This window comes from Pygocentrus nattereri, chromosome 17 (assembly GCF_015220715.1).
Source record: "Pygocentrus nattereri isolate fPygNat1 chromosome 17, fPygNat1.pri, whole genome shotgun sequence".
Taxonomy (NCBI): Eukaryota; Metazoa; Chordata; class Actinopteri; order Characiformes; family Serrasalmidae; genus Pygocentrus; species Pygocentrus nattereri.
The window spans coordinates 40,395,270-40,416,115 of NC_051227.1; the positions used below are offsets into that span (position 1 = coordinate 40,395,270).

General features: G+C 41.0%; 2 protein-coding genes across 2 annotated transcripts; both read left to right on the forward strand.

Moving 5' to 3' along the window:
• The first annotated feature begins 5,937 nt into the window (after nucleotides 1-5,937).
• Nucleotides 5,938-6,915, forward strand: LOC108442851 (odorant receptor 131-2-like). The gene has a single exon (XM_017723095.1). It carries the CDS (start codon nucleotides 5,938-5,940, stop codon nucleotides 6,913-6,915), a length of 978 nt encoding a protein of 325 aa, XP_017578584.1.
• A 10,240-nt stretch (nucleotides 6,916-17,155) lies between these two features.
• Nucleotides 17,156-18,136, forward strand: LOC108442852 (odorant receptor 131-2-like). Its single transcript, XM_017723097.1, has one exon. The coding sequence runs from the start codon at nucleotides 17,156-17,158 to the stop codon at nucleotides 18,134-18,136; it is 981 nt and encodes a 326-aa protein (XP_017578586.1).
• The last annotated feature ends 2,710 nt before the right edge of the window (nucleotides 18,137-20,846 follow it).

Here is a 20,846-nt window from a genome sequence, read left to right on the forward strand (position 1 = left end):
AAGATCTGTGAAGATATGGATGGAAGGGGCTAACTAATTCCTTCAGCAACAGTTCCAGCACAGACTGGAGTGTGTTTGCAGCCCAGGCCACCACAGAATCTCATACTAACATTGACATCTACACCAGTTCTGTCCTAGAACATATCAACAGTTGTGTGGACAAAGTGAAAACTCAAAATAATAAAAAAAAATCTTCCCTAACCAGATGCCCTGGATTAACAGAGAGGTTCACCTCTTCAAAAGCAAGAGATGCTGCCTTCAGGTCTGGAGATCAGGAGGCTTACCACTCAGCCAGAGCCAACCTCAGAGGATGCATCTCAAAGGCCAAGCACTGCTACAAACAGCAGATTGAAGATTACTTCAACTCCTCTGACCCCAGCATATGTGGCAAGGCATATACTCAATTAATCACTTTAAACCAGCCAGTACTATGCCTCCTACCAACTGTGCCTCATTCTGCATATGTCAGTTTATTGACTTCAGTTCAGCATTTAATACAGTGATCCCCTCCAAACTGATCTTAAAGCTTAGCAGGCTTGGTATCAACAGATCTCTCTGCAATTGGATTTCTAGACTTGCTGACTGACAGACCTCAGTCGGTTAAGTAAGACAAACTCTTCTCCTCCCCCATCACCCTGAACACCAGCGTGCCACAAAGCTGTGTGCTCAGCCCTCTTCAGTTGACTTCAGGAGGAGTAGGAGCCCAGATACACTCCCACATCTACACCAGCAGAGCTGAAGTAGAGCATGTGTCTGACTTTAAGTTCTTTGGTATCCACATTTCTGATGATCTCACCTGGTCCCTAAACTCCTCCATCATGGTGAAAAAGATGCAACAGTGTCTTTACTTTCTATGGAACCTCAAGAAAGCTCACCTGTGTCCCGGAATACTGGTGAACTTTTACTGTTGTACCACTGTAGCAGGACAAGGCCTCAAAAGTGCCTAATTACCCACTTACTGTAAGACACAGGTATTTTAATTAAATTCAAGTGAGAGATTGTTGGGGGGGGGCGTGGCTGAAGGCCTTATTAGGAATGCTACTTACACCAGTATGGTCTGCTTGTGGCAGGAGCTTCTCTTTTGTTTTGTTGTTTGTGTCCTGGTTTTTGGGCCAGCCTTTTTTTTGTTCTTTTGGGCATTATGCTTCAGTTTCTTTATTTATTTTGGAGTAATTTTGGCCTACAGTTTTTGTCAATCCATCCATCCATTTTCACTGTGAGGTGAGCGCTACCCACCATGCCACCGTGCCGCCCCTGAATGTTTTGTCTGTTCCTTTACTTAGGGTTATCCTAAAGTCTGATCTGGTCCAGGGAGAGGTGCAATTGGGTGTGCAGTCTTGTTTGCCAGTAGAAGGACTGCATTTGATTCTGGGTGATAATCTTGCAGGAGAATGTGTATGGTGAGATGTTCTTCCATCTTTGATTGTGTCTTCCCCGCCGGTCACTCAAATGGGTGGTTTGCAGGAGAATTTTACTCAGTGCCATGAGTAAAATTTCCCCACCCAAGGATCCTTCATCCCTAGTAGGAATTTCAGAGGGTAAAAAACACTTCACCTGAGGTGTTGGTAAGGGAGCAACATGTTGATCTTTCTCTTGGTGAGTTATTTAATAAAGTCCTGCCTGCCGCTGTTATTAAAGATCTGCCTTCAGGTTACTTTTTGGAAGGTGACCTGTTGTTGAGAAAATAGGCTCCATGGCATCCATTTTGTGGGGGGCTCTATTTTTCAAATTGTAGTGGCAAAAAAGTTGTGTAGCCTTGTTTTGCAGACCGATCATTATGTGTCAGGACATTTGAAAGTTAGATCTATAATGGAATACTGCAATTTTTTTGGCCAAACCTAAATAAAGGATGTAGCTTCATACAGTAAGACTTGCCACACTTGCCAGCTGACTGGTAAGCCTAATCAAACATTGAAACCTTCTCTCCTTTACCCCATTCCTGCTATTAGCCAGCCATTTGAGCAACTGATAGTGGATTGTGTGGGCCCTTTACCCAAGCCCAAAGCAAGAAGTATTTATCTTCGGACTGTGATGTGTGAAGCCATACAATATCTTGCAGCTTATCCACTTTGTTCTATTACTGCAAAGTCTGTGGTTAAAGCTTTGACTCAGTTCATCTCAGTTTTTGGAATCCCATGAGTCGTTCAGTCTGACCAAGGGTCTAATTTTATGTCTTGCTTGTTTAGCCAGGTATTAAAACATCTCCATGTGAAACATAACCAGGCTACTGTATACCATGCACAGAGCCAGGGAGCCTTAGAAAGGTTCCATCAGAGACTCAAGGCTTGGCTATGTGCTTATTGTATTCAAATGCAAGGGGACTGATAATTTGGCATGGTTATTGTTGGCTGCTAGAGAGGCTTCTCAGTAAAATTTGGGATTTAGTCCTAATCAATCAGTATTTGCACATAGTATGCAGTGTCCACTGTCACTACTGACTGACAATTTAAAAATGTCAGAGCCACCTAAAAATGTTTTAGGTTATGTTACTCACTTTCAAAGGCGTTTCTATTAGGCTAGTCAATTTGCTAAAGAAAAGCTCAGCCACTCTCAAGATAAGATGAATCATCTCTTTGATAGTAGATCAGAGGTTCATGTGTTTCAGCTGGGTGACCAAGAACCTGCTCTGTTGCCTGTTGTTGACTTTACTTTTCAGGACAAATTTGATGGTCCCTATACTGTGGTGAGGCAGACATCTGATCTTTGTAGGAGACACCAGACAGAAGAAGACAACTAGAATCTGTCATGTTAACCTATTAAAGCACCTATTACGGCCATGAGTCTCATGCAGAAAAGTTAGAGGTGTTGAATGACACAGAACAAGTTGATGTTACACCTGATATTTTAGCAGATGTCAGTTCTGCTGATGAGCCATCTCATCCTTCTGTTTTTCCCTTTTCAGAAGCACTGCATAATTTGGATAAACATCTTTAGGCATTTCCCTACCTTGCAGCATTCAGATTTTGTTAAACCGATCAGTGAATAGGGGTCATTGTTTTCAGATACGTCCACTTGCATTAATCTTATTGAGCATGATATCGAAGTGGGTGATGCAGCCCCTATTCTGCATCAGTACTACGGTGTCTCTCTGAGTAAGAGAAGTCAGTTGAAGAAGGTAGTTGATCATATGCTTAAAAACAAAATTGCTGAGCCTTCATTTTCCAGCTGGGCCTCACCATGGCTTTTGGTAAATAAGCCTAATGGTTCTTTCAGGTTTTGTACTGATTATCGGAAGGTGAATGCAGTGACTAAGTCTGATACATTTCCTTTGTGTCACAATTGGCCCCTCCCAGTCCTGTCCATGTGTTCGTGTTGTGTTTTGGTCTAAGTCCACGTGCTTTTTGTTTTGATCCTCTGTCCGGCACCTTGTTTTGTGACTCCGTCCCTGATTATTCCCTTGTGTGTTTTCACCCGAGTCCTGCTATCCCTTGTTAGCCTTCTTGTATTTAGTCCTGTGTTTTCCCCCGTGTTGTTGCTGGTCTTTGTTTGGGATGTTGTTTGTTGTATGTTGTTTTTCTTCCAGCCTGGACTGTCTCGACCATGACCCTGGATTTGCCCTTATTAAAAGTCGCTCATCTCCGCACATGCGTCCGCCTCCTCGTTCCGTGTTACACTTTGCTATGCATGGATGACTGTATAGACTAGGTGAGGTCTGCCCAATTTGTAAGCAAGTTTGATTTGTTAAAAGGCTATTGGTGGGTTCCTTAGACAGAAAGAGGTCATGACGTTTCAGCTTTCATCACACCATTTGGTCTATGTTACCGGGTTATTTGGTCATTACAGGGTTATGAGTTTTGGATTACGAAATGCTCCTGCTACATTTCAGTGTCTAATGAACCATGTTGTTTCTGGTTTAGATGACTGTGCTGTATATTTAGATGATGTGGTGTTTAGTGATACTTTGGACGCCCACCTTCACCACATAAGGGCACTGTTTGATCAATTTGTCAAAGCTATACTTACAATAAACTTAGTTAAATGTGAGTTTGCAAAGGCTATGGTAACTTATTTGGATATGGCTGTGGTGCAGGGACAGGTGTGCCCGATGTGGTCTAAAGTAAACGCAACTGATCAGACCCACCTACACCAAGGAGGACTTGATGTGTTTTCTTGGTATGGTTGGATAATATTGTGCTTTCTTTGAAAACCTTTCTGTAGTGGCAGCACCCCTTACTAACTTATTGTGACAGCAAGTTAAGTTTGACTGGACTCCATCTTGTCAGCGAGATTTTGAGGAGTTGAAGTCACTCCTTACAGTGACTCCAGTCTTAGGTGCACCCCGATTGGATCAGTGTTTAAAATTGCAGGTTGATGCTAGCAATGCAGGTGCGGAGCCGTTTTGTTGCAGGTTTCTGAGCATGGTGTAGATCAAATAAATAAGCCTAATGGTTCTTTCAGGTTTTGTATTGATTATCGGAAGGTGAATTAAGTTCCTACTATTTGAATTATTCATTAATAGAGAAAGAGGCTTTGGCATTGATTTGGGCTTTGAAACATTTTGAGGTTTATGTGTGTTCTGGTAGTCCCCTGGTAGCATCACAACCCTCTTACTTTTCTGCATTCTTTACAGAACCCAAATCAGTGGTTGATGAGGTGGTGTCTGTTTTTGCATGGGTACCACTTGGACAGCTGGCATATTTAGGGTACTGATGATATAATTGCTGATGCCTTGTCATGTGGCCCTAATAGTGATTTAACTGATTTTTGTTTGCCGCCTTGTCTTTTCTACAGTGTTTCCTCTTTCTTTTCTGCTACCTTTTCCTTTCAGTATTTGCCTTAAAACTGCATCCTAGGTTACTGGTGGATCCTGGTGACTGGGGGGCTGAGTGGTTTGAGATGGACCGACAGGGACATGACGTTGCGCGATCAGAGCTATTGGACCCATTCTTCTTGTTCTGGTTTTGTTTGTTTTTCATTTATTCACTGTGTGCTACCCTTTCATTTAACATGATGTTGAGCCAGACCTGAAAATATCTATATGTATTTTTACCACTATACTGTTCTTCTGCATTTTATGTGTAAATAATACTCTATTTTGCACTTCTAGTGAAGTCTGTTATGTACAGCCATGATGGATTTCAGCGCATGCTAAACCTGCTGAGTCATGTGACATACAGAAGAATAAGTAAAGAGAGTTCTATCATAAATTTAGCTCTGCAAGTGCAGGTATATACAGTATTTTTTTGTTCACAACAAAGTCATTAAATTTCATGAGCTGATTGAACACTACCATGTTAGGATGCTTTAAATGCCAAAATCTTTATTCAGACTTTATTCAGAGTGGTGACTCACAAAGGACATACAAAGCCTGATGCTTTCCCTGAAGAAGAAAAGAAAGAGGCCTACTTAAGGTGGACTTTTGTAATATTTAGTAAAATTCTTGTCACGTATGTATTCTCAGAGAAAAAAAAAATCAATCTCTATGTAATCCATCTGAACAAGTGGTGTTAGTTAGATATTTCTCATTTTTACGCACTTCTAACTTTTTAGCTGAATATGTTGCACTACCAAAGGATTCATGTACAAAGGTTAACTCCCCCACTATCCAGTTATAGCGCATACACAGTAAACACTACAAATCCCTGATGTCGACAATTACATATTAAAATGAGACTGGTCACACATTGGTTATAAATGTACGCATATATATATATAAATATATATCATTACCACAGGTCGATATATTACTGGAGATATCACTTCTGATGTGTTTTTTTTAACATTCTTTATCATTGCTGTCACAATACAAATGTAGTTATATGCTTGTGATAACATAAGATGTACTTTTTAATTGCACTACATCATTACTTATGCACCACTGTAGTACTGTATAGTTACAATTATTAGCAGGAAATCTTTGAGTTTAAGTTTTCTTTGACTTTTGTTGATGTCTGTTAAATTGTCACACTGCTGTTTTGAAACTTTTTTCTCCTAGATATGTGCACAGCAGACTGTAATAACAGTCAGAATGAAAGCAGCAGCCTTCACCAGTTGCAGCTGGTCAGTTCTATCTCACTAATAGAGGACTTATCACTGGCCATAACCCAGATTTTTGTGTGGCCTTTTGTTTACATCAATGTCCTCATGCTTTTCACCTTCTACAGAAAACAGTCCTTTAGAACTGAAACACGTTACATGTTATTCGCCCACACCTTACTGACTGATGTGATTTTTCTTATACTGACAGACTTTGTGGTCATTCTCTCCTACAGCTCTGTGCTGATGCCGATGGCATTCTGTATTCCATTTTGCATGCTCATGGAGACGGTCTCAACATGCACACCTCTAACCATCACTGCAATGTGTGTGGAGCGCTATGTGGCCATCTGCATGCCACTGAGACACAGTGCTATATCCACCACCAGCAGAACTCTTACTGCTATCCTTATCATCTGGATCATAAGCTCCATTAAGCCATTTATGGATGTGTTTATCCTTGTTGCAACTGTTTCGCAAGAATATTTTTTAGAGCCTACCTTCTGCTATTATGAGATCATGACACCAGAGCAATGGCATCGCACAATGAGGGAAATAATGAATATTAATGATTTTATAATAATTTTACTCACTGAGTTCTTTTGCTATTTGATGATTGTGCTTGCTGTCCGAACAGCCACTGTTGACAAGAAATCAGCAGGGAAAGGTTTGCGTACCATCTCACTACATATGTTTCAGCTTATCTTGTGTACTCTTGAGATTATTTATTCCCATATTGAAGAAGTAATTATAGAGCTAGATATAGTTTTATATCTGTCAATCCGCTCTTTCAACTTTATTACATTCAGTGTCATCGCTAGGGCAGTTAGTCCACTTGTCTATGGCCTAAGAGATGAAAAGTTTTATGCTGCCCTGCTACACTACATCAAATGTAAACAAAATCATATCTCATCTGAAAACAGAGGACCAATCACATAATTTCCAGTGTAAACAATGTTACAACTTTGTGACAGTAAGACTTCTCAAATGCCTTTTAAATCACTGCCTAGCTGTTTAATTTGTATATACCTATAGTCGTATTTATTTTTGTGTCAATTAGTGAAACTGAAAATTGAACTGAATCTTTGGAGTGGCTTCCTGCAAGTCACTGATGAAGAATGCTTAAGTACCAAGTCACTCTTTAAAGGATATCAATCATTATTTATCATTTGTTTGCCACTGAACATTTGTTACTTTCACTGTCCTATCAGATATTTCAGAGTATAATATGCCGTAAATTATTTGTATGCTTTCTTACAAAGACAACATAAGAAACGAAGAAAATACTAGTCTATGATACTAGTCTAAATACTATGTCCACATTTATTCTTTTAAAAAGATTAAGTGCATGGACAGTTGTTTACCAAATGTTTGTTTTCATTTTAATTGTAAAAGCTTATGTAATGTGATGAATAACAGTGTGTGTGTTCCTGAGGCAGAAAAGCCTTGTATTAGTATCTTTTATTAATCTTCAGCCTGTGAAACAAAGTTATCTTTGTCACTGTTTTGATAACACTTCTTATAAATTCTGCATATTTAAATGCGTTAAGTATTATATATGAGGCTTTACATAAGGGGTGTTTAATATTATCTACAAAAGTCTGGTGTGTTTTCATTCTGAAATAGCAGGAACACATGACATGAACTGCTCAAAGACTGAGACCAAGTGATGTAACTTGATGAAGTATAATCAGGTGTGCTCCAGATAGTTTGGAATGAAAAGCTACTGCCATCCCTTTGTAGATAAGACTGGACACCCCTGCCTTTTAGTGAATGACACTGATAGTACTTGTAGTTACATGACTTATAATGTAAAAACGTTATAAAGGCTTCAATATTATGTATGTTATTGTAAAGGGGTCTTAAAACGTATTAAACGTGATGATAAAGATGATGATAATGATGATAAAAATGACAGGTTATTTAACATACAGTTGGGTGACAAAGTAAAACCTGAATAAATGAGTGGAGAGACACAATGAGCGCACCTAAAAAGTGCAGATGCTCTGTGGCATGGACAAAAATGCTACGCAGGCCCAGTTGACCTTTTTCAACTTTTAAATCAAAATAGCCAAAGAAAAAGATCTACGTCAGCGGTTCCCAAACTCAAACAAACCTCCTCATATTTAACCATTTATTTTATGATTCAAGAAACTCTCAAATGCCTATTACATGTTTCTTGACATTCTGCAGCAGCACGATTGCAATAGTAAGTTATAATAATTGGCTGCAAGGTGCAACGTCAGCTCATGTCAAAGGAAATAAAACTTTCTCCACATCACACAGCATAGCTTTGCACAACTTCATTAAGACAAAAGATGATATGGAAGCAAAACTTTGTTGCTCTGATAATGTAAAATTTGCTGTCCACTTCCCCTGTGGAGTTCTATTTGTGCCAAAAAAGAAAATAAAAAAAGTTTTGCCTCAAGCTGCAATCACTGCATTCACTAATGCACTACTCAATAAAAGGTTTTCCTTTGTGCATTACAATCAATCTGTACAGTACGTCACTGCAGCACTACATAAAGGCAGGTATAATTTGTACTATGTTCTCACTGTAAGACAACAGCATCAAAATTAGGCCAGAGATTTCAGTTGTATAAATCGTATATTTGATTTTTTTAAGGCATTCATTAAAAGATATTTGAATTTGGTCTGGGCCTCATCAGGACGAATGTCAACCCATTGAGCTTCACTGGCTCTCTCTTGCACAAAGGTTTTAGCACTAGGAATGGGCATTTTAACTATTTTTGCAATTTGAATGTCAAAATATTTGAATGAAGAATATGTGACCGTCTCATTCCCAATAATAAACAAATAAATTCTGTCATGAAAACTCAATAATTTCATGGACTTTCATATAATTATGAATGTGTCCGCACATTTATATCTACTGCTTCATGTACATTCACTTTTAATTAGCATTTTTACCCCCTTAGCATGATGGTTTATTTTTACTTTAACACCATGTTAAGCTTAAACATGCACATATGAAGCTTACAGTACATTCAAACAATATATTCTTTTAGGCTACTGTTAACTTCTGCTATAGAGGGTTCCTCCCCTTTATGCATTAAGCATGTGTGTGTTGACCATGTGTGTAGTCTTCACAGTGTGTTTGAGTGCAGATTTTCACAGGAGACGGGAAGCAACAGAGAGATGACAGAAGACGGCCATCAGTCAGACATGCACTATATGAGCAAAAGTAGTTTGTGTGTTTCAGCCACACTCATCGCTAGATGTATAAAATTAAGCACTCGGCCTTGCAATCTTTATAGACAAGCACTGACCGTAGAATCATGATGAGATCAGTGGCTTTAAACATGGCACTGTCATATGATGCCACCTCTGCCACAAGTCAGTTTTTGATTCTTGACCTGCTAGGTCTGCCCTGGACAATGGTAAGTGGTATAATTGTGACATTGAAGCATCTAGGAGCAACAACAGCTTAACCATGAAGTGGTAGACTACACAAACTCACAGAGTGGGGCTGGTAAAGCACACAGTGCTCATCCTCTGTTGAATCACTCACTACAGAGCTACAAACTGCCTCTGGAAGCAATATCAATAAAAGAAGGGTGTATTAGGAGCTTCACAAAATGGATTTCCATGGCTGCGCTTCTCTGTCTGGCAGTCTGATGGATAAGTCTGTGTTTGGTGAAGGCTGGGAAATGTTACCTGGATGTCTAAATTCTGCCAAGTGTAGTAAGTTTTGTGGAGGAGAGACAATGATATGGGGATGTATTTCAGAGAATGGCCTAGGCCCACATTTTGGACAACTGTGTGCTTCTAACTTTGTGGGAAGTTTGGGAAAGGCCCTTTTCTGTTCCAGCATGACAGCTCAAGTGCACAAAGCAATCTCCATAAAGGCAAGGCTGGGTGAGTTTGGTGTGGAAGAACTTGACTGGCCTCCACAGAACCCTGACATCAACCCCTTCAAACACCTTTGGGATTAACTAAAACAGACAATGTGAGCCAGGCCCTCTCGCGCTCAGTTTGAAGCAGAGAATGGCACGACAACGAGGAAGTCCACACCTTCTTCAAATGAACAGGTACTGTGTCTGTCCACTGCTGCTGTGCACAGAACTCAACATCAGAATCAACAACCTCTCTCTGAATCTGGACAAAACTAAGGAGATGGCTGTTGACTTCTGAAGAGTGCGAGGTGACCACCCCCACTGAAAATCACAGGCTCTGCTGTGGAAATCATCAGGAGCACCAAGTTCCTTGGTGTCCACATCAGAGAGAACCTCACCTGGTCCCTCAACACCAACTCCTTAACCAAGAGAGCCCAGCAGCGCCTCTATTTCCTGCGGAGACTGAAGAAGGCTCATCTCCCCCCTCCTATCCTCACCATGTTCAATAAGGGGTCCATGGAGAGCATCTTGAGCAGTTGCATCATCGCCTTGTTTGGGAATTGCACCGCCTCAGACCGCAAGACCCTAGAGTGTATAGTGAGGACAGCTGAGAAGATCATCCATCCTTCCAAGTACTGTGTATATCTGACCTCGGGAACTGGTGTGCTCATATGTTATCTGACTGCATAAACTCAGATCACAGTATGATAAATAATCTTTACATCTCATTCCACAATCCTACCTCTGGCTCAGAAATAAGTGCTGTGTCAGCGCTGCACTGTCCTGTTTATTGTGTCTAATGTCTGTTTTATTTATTGTATTGTTTCAAGTCTAATATTTTGGCATACTTACATCTGAATGTTTACACTTTGTATTGTGCCTTTTCTTTTATGTTGCACCATGATCCTTGGAGCAACGTAATTTCACTCCACTGTGTACTTGTACATAGTTGGAATGACAATAAAAGCCTCTTGACGTCTGGGAGGGGTCCGAGACATCACAGGTAATGGAGATTTTGGCCCTGCAGCTTCAGAACTTGCTTAAACTAGATGAAAGGCCACTGCTTGATTTGGGCCGACAGAGAACGCTGTGATAAGCCTAAGGAGGGAGGCACTATAGCCTTTCTTTTTTAGTGTGCACTTTTGCTCGGAGTAAGATTTTATAGCTAGCTGGGAAAGCCTTGCCACTTTTTTTACAGGGACAAAAAAGTTTTCATTTTTTACTATACTTCTTCTGTTGCAAGGAAGAGAGCTACCTTTGGTGAAGTTAAATGCCCTCATGTGCAGACTTCTGTATCCTGCACTACACTTTTGAGGACTCAAATGAAAGCTACTGACTTTGTTAATAAACATTCCATAATAGCTACATCCGCAAATGTTATAGGGTGAGTTACTTTAGCACAAAAAGGTGTACAGCATGGAATGAGTCGTCTCTCACACACACAAGCAGCTCTGAGATTAACCGCGAACTCACGTATCCCAGTGATATTCGTTTTTTTCTCTGTATATCAAATTTACAAAACATAAAATAGAGACTATAAAATATAGAGTGACAAATATTGATATTTCTTTCACAACAAAATGCTTGAAGCTATAAAATAATTCTACACAACACATTGCTCTGTTCACTTAAGAGAGACTTCCAAATATGGCATATTTCCTGGCTGAACATGAAATTTCATAAAACAGGACTAAACTAATCAAAGATAAACAATACAATAGCTGCAATTGAATAGTGAGCTGTTTCAGTACCTGTACATGAAATGAGAGTAGCACAAAAAGGTGTATAGCATGGAATGAGTCGTCTCACACACACAAGCAGCTGAGAGGGAAAAGCACACCGTTTTTAGCTTAACTGGTAGCTAGCTACTCATTACCTCATGAAGTATGCTGTTCAGGTTAAAATAATCACTCTCTATACAAAACACTGCACACCATTAATATCTTCTCGGTACTGAAATACATTTAAACTAACCAATTCCAGTGCATTAAAAGTGCTTAAACAACTTTGGAACAGTTTTTCTTTTACGAGGAGCATAGTAAAACACCCACCTCTCCTCAGTGAGATTAACCGCGAACTGAGGAGAGAGGTGAATTGCGCCGATAGCGAGAACCCGTAATTTCAAAATAAAAGTCTGCTTCTCAGCCCACAGTACACCCACCACATAGAGTGCATATACAACATAACTACATGAAGAACCATTTACTCAAATCATCAGCGGATCATCTGCCTCCATCTGGCCCTATCCACTGCCTCCTCTACTTTTACACCAACCATCTCCACCTTCACTACATCCATAAACCTTCTCTGAGGTCTACCTCTTCTCCTTCTGCCCGGCAGCTCCATCTCCAACATTCTTTGACCAATATCTCCACTATTCCTCCTCAACACATGTCCAAACCATCTCAACCTAGCCTCTCTGGCTTTATCTCCAAACTGCTCCACCTTCACTGTCCCTCTGATCTCCTCATTTCTAATCTTGTCCATCCTGGTCACTCCCAACGAAAATCTCAGCATCTTCATCTCCGCCACCTCCAGCTCAGCCTCCTGTCTTTTAGACAGAGCCACAGTCTCCAAACCACACGTCATAGCAGGACGCACTACTGTCTTGTAAACCTTCCCTTTCACTCTTGCTGCTATCCTTCTGTAACACATCAGCCCTGACACCTGTCTCCACCCACTCCACCCTGCCTGCACCCTCTTCTTCACCTCTTTTCTACACTGTCCATTGCTCTGGATGGTTGACCCAAGATATTTGAAGTCATTCACCTTTACGACCTCTACTCCTTGCAACTTCACCTTTCCACCTGCCTCCCTTTCATTTACACACATGTATTCCATCTTGCACACCTCACCACTGTCTCACTATCCTCATACATGTCCTGCACCACCCTAACATACTTTTCAGCTACACCTGACTTCCTCATACAGTACCACAGTTCCTGTCTTGGCACCCTATCATCTGCCTTCTCTAGATCCACAAAGACACAATGCAGCTCCTTCTGACCTTCTCTGTACTTCTCTAGCAACACTCTCAACGCAAACATTGCATCTGTGGTGCTCTTTCTGGGCATGAAACCAAACTGCTGCTCACTGATCTGAACCTCTCGCCTTAGCCTTGCTTCAACAACTCTTTCCCACACCTTCATGGTGTGGCTCATCAACATTATACCTCTGAAATTACTGCAGCTCTGCACATCACCCTTGTTCTTAAAAATGGGGACCAGTACACTGCTTCTCCACTCATCAGGCATCCTCTCACTCTCCAGGATTTTGTTAAACAACCTGGTTAAAAAGTCCACTGCCTTCTCTCCTAAACATCTCCATACCTCCACAGGTCTGTCATCTGGACCAACTGCCTTTCCATTCTTCATCCGTTTTAAATCTGCCCTCACTTCCACCTTAACCAATGTTACTCTGTGCAGTAATAGATGTAAACTGTATTGTTCTAACAGCAGCAGTACAGTGCAGGTAAGGTGCAGTTGTTGAGTACAAGGTTAAATCAGTTCAGATTGGGAGGGGGGAAGAGGTAGTTAGTGAGGTGTTCACCAGCCTGATGGCCTGTGAATAGAAGCTGTTGGTCAGGCTTGTTGTCCTGGACTTCACACTCCTGTAACGTCTGCCTGAAGGTAGGAGTGTGAAGAGTCTGTGCTGGGGGTGTACTGTCCCTGATGATGTTTTGTGCCCTTCTGATGACCCTGGTGTGATAAATGTCCTGTAGTGAGGGAACGGCTGCTCCTGAGATGGACTGGGCAGTTTTGATTACACGCTGGAGAGCCTTCCTGTCCTGAGCAGTGCAGTTTCCATACCAGACCGTGATGTAACTGGTAAGAACACTCTCGATCGTACTCCTGTAGAAGGTGCTGAGAATTTTGGCTGGCATGCCAAATTTCCTCAGCCTTCTCAGAAAGTTCAGTCGCTGCTGGGATGATGAGGTGTGTATTGTGAAACCAGGTGAGATCCTCACTGATGTGGATGCCAAGGAATTTGAAGGTTTTCACCCTCTCCACCTCTGTCTCACCAACATACAGGGGTGTGTGTAGCTCCCGCTTTCTCCTTGGATCAACAATCATTTCCTTGGCCTTGTCTGCATTCAAGGCGAGATTATTGTTATGACACCAGGCCACCAGCTCAGCCACCTCTTTCCTATATGCTGTCTCGCCGGCTGCTCTCCGTGGGTTTATTCTCCTCAAGGTCCTTCACACATCCACTGATGTCACAGTGAGTGATGTGTTTCGTGTGGCCATAGTGTCTCTTGGTCGACCAGGGTTGAGGACCTTGAAGCGAGCATAAAACTCATTTAGCTCATCAGGTAGCGTGTTGTGGCTGTTTGTAGCTGCCCTGCTCGTCTGCTGGTAGTGGGTGATGTGCTGTAGTCCTTGCCATATGCGCCGGGAGTCCGTGGTGGTGTAGTAGGCCTCCAGCTTCAGCCTGTACTGTCTCTTGGCCTCTTTGATACGCAGGTCATATCTGGACCTTTTGTAGTCTTCAGCATTGCCTGAGAGAAATGCAGCATGGCAGGCAAGTAGCATGGACTGAACTTCACCGTTTAACCAGGGTTTCTGGTTGGGGTATTTTCTGCAGCGCCTTGTAGGGACAACGCTTTCAACACAGCTGCTGATATAGCCCCTTACCCCAGAAGCATAGTCCTCTAGATCAACAGTACAGTCCTCATTCATAGCAGCAGTTCTGAATACATCCCAGTCTGTACTGTCAAAGCAGTCCTGAAGCACCAAGTCAGTTTCTTCATTCCACACTTTGATAGTTTTACTCACTGGAAGTGCTTGCTTGAGGAGTTGTCTGTATGCTGGGTAGAGGAACATGGAGATGTGGTCGGACTGTCCAAAGTGCGGCCGAGGCACGGCCCTGTAGGCCCCCCTCACGTTGCTGTAAACTTGGTCGAGTATGTTACTCTCCCTTTTTGGAAAGCTCACGTGCTGATGATACTTGGGGAGGACAGTCCTCAGGTTGCAGTGATTGAAGTCGCCGGCCACAATGAATGCGGCGTCCGGGTGCGCAGTCTCTTGTTTACTGATGGCGTCATGCAGCAGCCCTAGCGCCGTGGCGGGATGTAAGCAGCCAGAATGTGCACAGAGCTGAAATCTCTAGGCAGATAAAAGGCTGTGCACTTCACCATCTGCAGCTCTAAGTCAGCTGAACAATGTTTTTCAACAGTCTTTACATCCGTACACCACCTGTTGTTCACGTAGATGCAGACACCGCCGCCTTTGTTCTTCCCCGATGCTGCCGTGCGGTCCCCACGGTGGACGGAGTGCATTTCCAGCTGGATCGCCGAGTCTGGTGTGCTGTCTGAGAGCCAGGTCTCTGTGAGAATAAGAGCACAGCACTCTCTGATCTCACACTGGGTTGTTATTCTGGTCCTCAGCTCATCCAGCTTGTTTTCGAGGGAGCGAACATTAGCTAGCAACAGGCTAGGTAGCGGTGACCGTGTAGCCCTAGCCTTTAGCCTAACATGTAGCCCACCTCTCTTGCCCCGCTTTGGCCGCTCTGTTCGTTGGCTGCGCCGCTCACCTGAGGCCGGGGCTGCTGGGGCTTGCCGGCTGGTGCCGGTGGAGTGCGAGCGTAAGAGAAAGTTGAAGTCTGAGAGGCTAAAGGTAAGTTCATGATGAACTTTACCGATCTCCCGGAGGGCCTCTCTACTGTAACTGACTGTACCCGTAGATGTTCTGTACACTTAAAATAAATACTAAAGTTAAAATAAGTAATAAATAGCGTCGATTGCAGGAGGAGCACGCAAAGACGTCTGCCACGGTGGGCGCCATCTTGGAAAATATATATATCTTGGAATATACATCTTGGAAAACCTATATAGTAACTGAAGCTGATAAATTGGACAGTGAGCACAGAAATAAGGAAATGGTCACAATGTTATGCCTGATAGGAGTATATCCTAGTATTACTGTACTATTCATATATGCACAGTCTATTACTGCACTATTCACATTTGTACCAACAATTAGTGTACATTACTCTGCATACTCATCTTTTACGTATGCTACTCTCACAGGACACACAGGTGTACCTCACTGTATGCTCTCCACTCACGTTGTATATATATTATATTAATATATGAAGAGCTATATATTTTTAACACTATACCATCCTTCTGCACTTTGTGTAAATAATACTGTATTTTGCACTTCTGGTGAAGTCTGTTATGTACAGCCATAATGGGTTTCACACTTGCTAAACCTGTTGAGTCATGTGACATATGGGAGAATAAGTAAAGAGAGTTCTATAAGGGATTTAGCTTTACATGTGCAGGTATATATTTTTTTCTTCACAACAAAGTCATCAAATTTCAGCGGCTATTTGAACATTACATGATAAGACTCTTTAACTGCTGAAATCAGACTTGATTAGGGAGTCGTGACTCATAAAGAACATACAAAGTCTGATGCTTTCCCTGAAGAAGACAAGAAAGAGGCCTACTTAAGATTAGATTAAGAGACCCTTATTAGTCCCACAACGGGGAAATTTTACCTCTGCATTTAACCCATCCGTGAAGTGAAACACCACATAAACTCGCCCAAAGAGGTGGGCAGCCCAATCTGTAGCGCCCGGGGAGCAGTTGGGGGTTGGATGTCTTGCTCAAGGACACCTCAGTCATGTGCTGTCGGCTCTGGGAATCGAACCGGTGACCTTCCGGTCACGAGGCTGGTTCCCTGACCTCCAGCCCACGACTGCCCCCATTTACAGTGCACTTTTGTAATATTTAATTCTTGTCACATATTTATTCTCAGAGGGAGAAAAATCACTCTCTGTCCATGTAATCCATCTGAACAAGTGGTGTTAGATGCTTTTCAATCATGTTGCTTTTTTATGTCTAAAATACATGGATTTTTCTCATTTTTACGCACTTCTAACTTTCAACTGAATATGTTGCACTAACAAATGATTCATGTACAAAGGTTAACTCCCCCACTATCCAGTTATAGCACATACACAGTAAACACTACAAATCCCTGATGACAACAATTACATATTCAAATGAGACTGCTCAGACACTGGTTATAAATATATATCATTACCACAGGTCGATATATTACTGGAGATATCACTTCTGATGTATTTTTCTTAACATTCTTTATCATTGCTGTCACAATACAAATGTAGTTATATGCTTGTGATAACATAAGATGTACTTTTTAATTGCACTACATCATTACTTATGCACCACTGTAGTACTGTATAGTTACAATTATTAGCAGGAAATCTTTGAGTTTTCTAAGTTTTCTTTGACTTTTGTTGATGTCTGTTAAATTGTCACACTGCTGTTTTGAAACTTTTTTCTCCTAGATATGTGCACAGCAGACTGTAATAACAGTCAGAATGAAAGCAGCAGCCTTCACCAGTTGCAGCTGGTCAGTTCTGTCTCACTAAGGAAGGACTTATCACTGGCCATAACCCAGATTTTTGTATGGCCTTTTGTCTACATCAATGTCCTCATGCTTTTCACCTTCTACAGAAAACAGTCCTTTAGAACTGAAACACGTTACATGTTATTCGCCCACACCTTACTGACTGATGTGATTTTTCTTATACTGACAGACTTTGTGGTCATTCTCTCCTACAGCTCTGTGCTGATGCCGATGGCATTCTGTATTCCATTTTGCATGCTCATGGAGACGGTCTCAATATGCACACCTCTAACCATCACTGCAATGTGTGTGGAGCGCTACGTGGCCATCTGCATGCCACTGAGACACAGTGCTATATCCACAACCAGCAGAACTCTTACTGCTTTCCTTATCATCTGGATCATAAGCTACATCAAGCCATTTGTGGATGTGTTTATCCTTGTTGCAACTGTTTCGCAAGAATATTTTTTAGAGCCTACCTTCTGTTATTATGAGATCATGACACCAGAGCAATGGCACCGCACAATGAGGGAAATAATGAATATTAGTTTTTTTGTCATAGTTTTACTCACTGAGTTCTTTTGCTATTTGATGATTGTGCTTGCTGTCCGGACAGCCACTGTTGACAAGATATCAGCAGGCAAAGGTTTGCGTACCATCTCACTACATATGTTTCAGCTTATCCTGTGCAGTCTTGAGATTATTTATTCCCACATTGAAGAAGTAATTATAGAGCTAGATATACATTTATATCAGTCACTCCGCTCTTTCAACTTTATTACATTCAGTGTCATCGCTAGGGCAGTTAGTCCACTTGTCTATGGCCTAAGAGATGAGAAATTCTATGCTGCCCTGCTATACTACATGAAATGTAAACAAAATCATATCTCATCTGAAAACAGAGGACCAATTATACTCTGAGACATTAAAACTTCTCAAATGCCTTTTAAATCTCTGCCTAGCTATTTAATTTGTATATACCCATAGTCGTATTTTGTGTATCATTTGTATCTTGTGTCATTCAGTAAAACTACAAATTGAACTGAATCTTTGGAGTGGCTTCCTTTAAGTTACTGATGGAAAATGCTTAAGTACCAGCTCACTCTTTAAAAGATATATTCATCATTAATTTGTTTGCCACTGAACATGTTTCTGTCAAAATCCTATCAGATATTTCATATAACATGACATACATTATTTGTATGCTATCTTACAATGACAACATAAAAAAAGAAAACACTAGAAATGTCCACATTTATTCTTTTAAAAAGATTAAGTGCATGCACAGTTGTTTACAGAATGTTTGTTTTAATTTTAAACGTAAAAGCTTATGTAATGTGATGAGTAACAGTGTGTGGGTTCCTAAAACAGCCTTTAGTATTTAGTATATTAATATCAGTTATTAATCTTCAGCCTGTGAAACAAAGGTAAAGTTTTTCAATAACACTTCTTATAAATCCTGCATAATTAAATGCATAAATTTATGTAGTTACATGACTTATAATGGACAAACATTATAAAGGCTTCAATATTATGTATGTTATTGTAAAGGGGTCTTAAAACTTATTAAACGTGATGATAAAGATGATGATGATGATGATAATAATGACAGGTTATTTAACATACAGATTGGTGACAAAGTAAAACCTGAATAAATGAGTGGAGAGACACAATGAGCGCACCTAAAAAGTGCAGATGCTCTGTGGCATGGACAAAAATGCTACGTGGGCCCAGTTGACCTTTTTCAACTTTTAAATCAAAATAGCCAAAGAAAAAGATCTACGTCAGCGATTCCCAAACTCAAACAAACATCCTCATATTTAACCATTTATTTTATGATTCAAGAAACTCTCAAATGCCTATTACATGTTTCTTGACATTCTGCAGCAGCAGAATTGCAATAGTAAGTTATACTAATTGGCTGCAAGGTGCAACGTCAGCTCATGTCAAAGGAAATAAAACTTTCTCCACATCACACAGCATAGCTTTGCGCAACTTCATTAAGACAAAAGATGATACGGAAGCAAAACTTTGTTGCTCTGATAATGTAAAATTTGCTGTCCACTTCCCCTGTGGAGTTCTATTTGTGCCAAAAAATTTAAATAAAATAAAAAAAGTTTTGCCTCAAGCTGCAATCACTGCATTCACTAATGCACTACTCAATAAAAGGTTTTCCTTTGTGCATTACAATCAATCTCTACAGTACGTCACTGCAGCACTACATAAAGGCAGGTATAATTTGTACTATGTTCTCACTGTAAGACAACAGCATCAAAATTAGGCCAGAGATTTCGGTTGTATAAATCGTATATTTGATTTTTTTAAGGCATTAATTAAAAGATGAAAGATGAAAACGAATGTCAACCCGTTGAGCTTCACTGGCTGTCTGTTGCACAAAGGTTTTAGCACTAGGAATGGGCATTTTAACTATTTTTGCAATTTGAATGTCAAAATATTATCTCATTCCCAATAATAAACAAATAAATTCTGTCATGTAAACTCAATAATTTCATGGACTTTCATATAAATTTGAACACGTGACCGCACATTTATATCTACTGCTTCATGGACATTCACTTTTAATTAGTATTTTTTAACCCCTTAGCACTTAAAATGATGGTTTATTTTTACTTTAACAACATGTTTAGCTTAAACATGCACATATGAAGCTTACAGTACATTCAAACAATATATTCTTTTAGGCTACTGTTAACTTCTGCTATAGAGGGTTCCTCCCCTTTATGCATTAAGCATGTGTGTGTTGACCATGTGTGTAGTCTTCACAGTGTGTTTGAGTCCAAATTTTCACAGGAGACGGGAAGCAACAGAGAGATGACAGAAGACGGCCATCAGTCAGACATGCACTATACGAGCAAAAGTAGTTTGTGTGTTTCAGCCACACTCATCGCTAGATGTATAAAATTAAGCACTCGGCCTTGCACTCTTTATAGACAAGCACTGACCGTAGAATCATGATGAGATCAGTGGCTTTAAACATGGCACTGTCATATGATGCCACCTCTGCCACAAGTCAGTTTTTGATTCTTGACCTGCTAGGTCTGCCCTGGACAATGGTAAGTGGTATAATTGTGAAATTGTAGCATCTAGGAGCAACAACAGCTTAGCCATGAAGTGGTAGACCACACAAACTCACAGAGTGGGGCTGGTAAAGCACACAGTGCTCATCCTCTGTTGAATCACTCACTACAGAGCTACAAACTGCCTCTGGAAGCAATATCAATAAAAGAAGGGTGTATTAGGAGCTTCACAAAATGGATTTCCATGGCTGCGCTTCTCTGTCTGGCAGTCTGATGGATAAGTCTGTGTTTGGTGAACGCTGGGAAATGTTACCTGGATGTCTAAATTGTGCCAAGTGTAGTAAGTTTTGTGGAGGAGAGACAATGATATGGGGATGTATTTCAGAGATTGGCCTTGGCCCACATTTTGGACAACTGTGTGCTTCTAACTTTGTGGGAACAGTTTGGGAAAGGCCCTTTTCTGTTCCAGCATGACAGCTCAAGTGCACAAAGCAATCTCCATAAAGGCAAGGCTGGGTGAGTTTGCCCTTCCTGAATCGGGGCCTTGTCGTGGTGGAAGGGCTTGTGTGGTCTAGGGATCTTCAGAGCTAAGT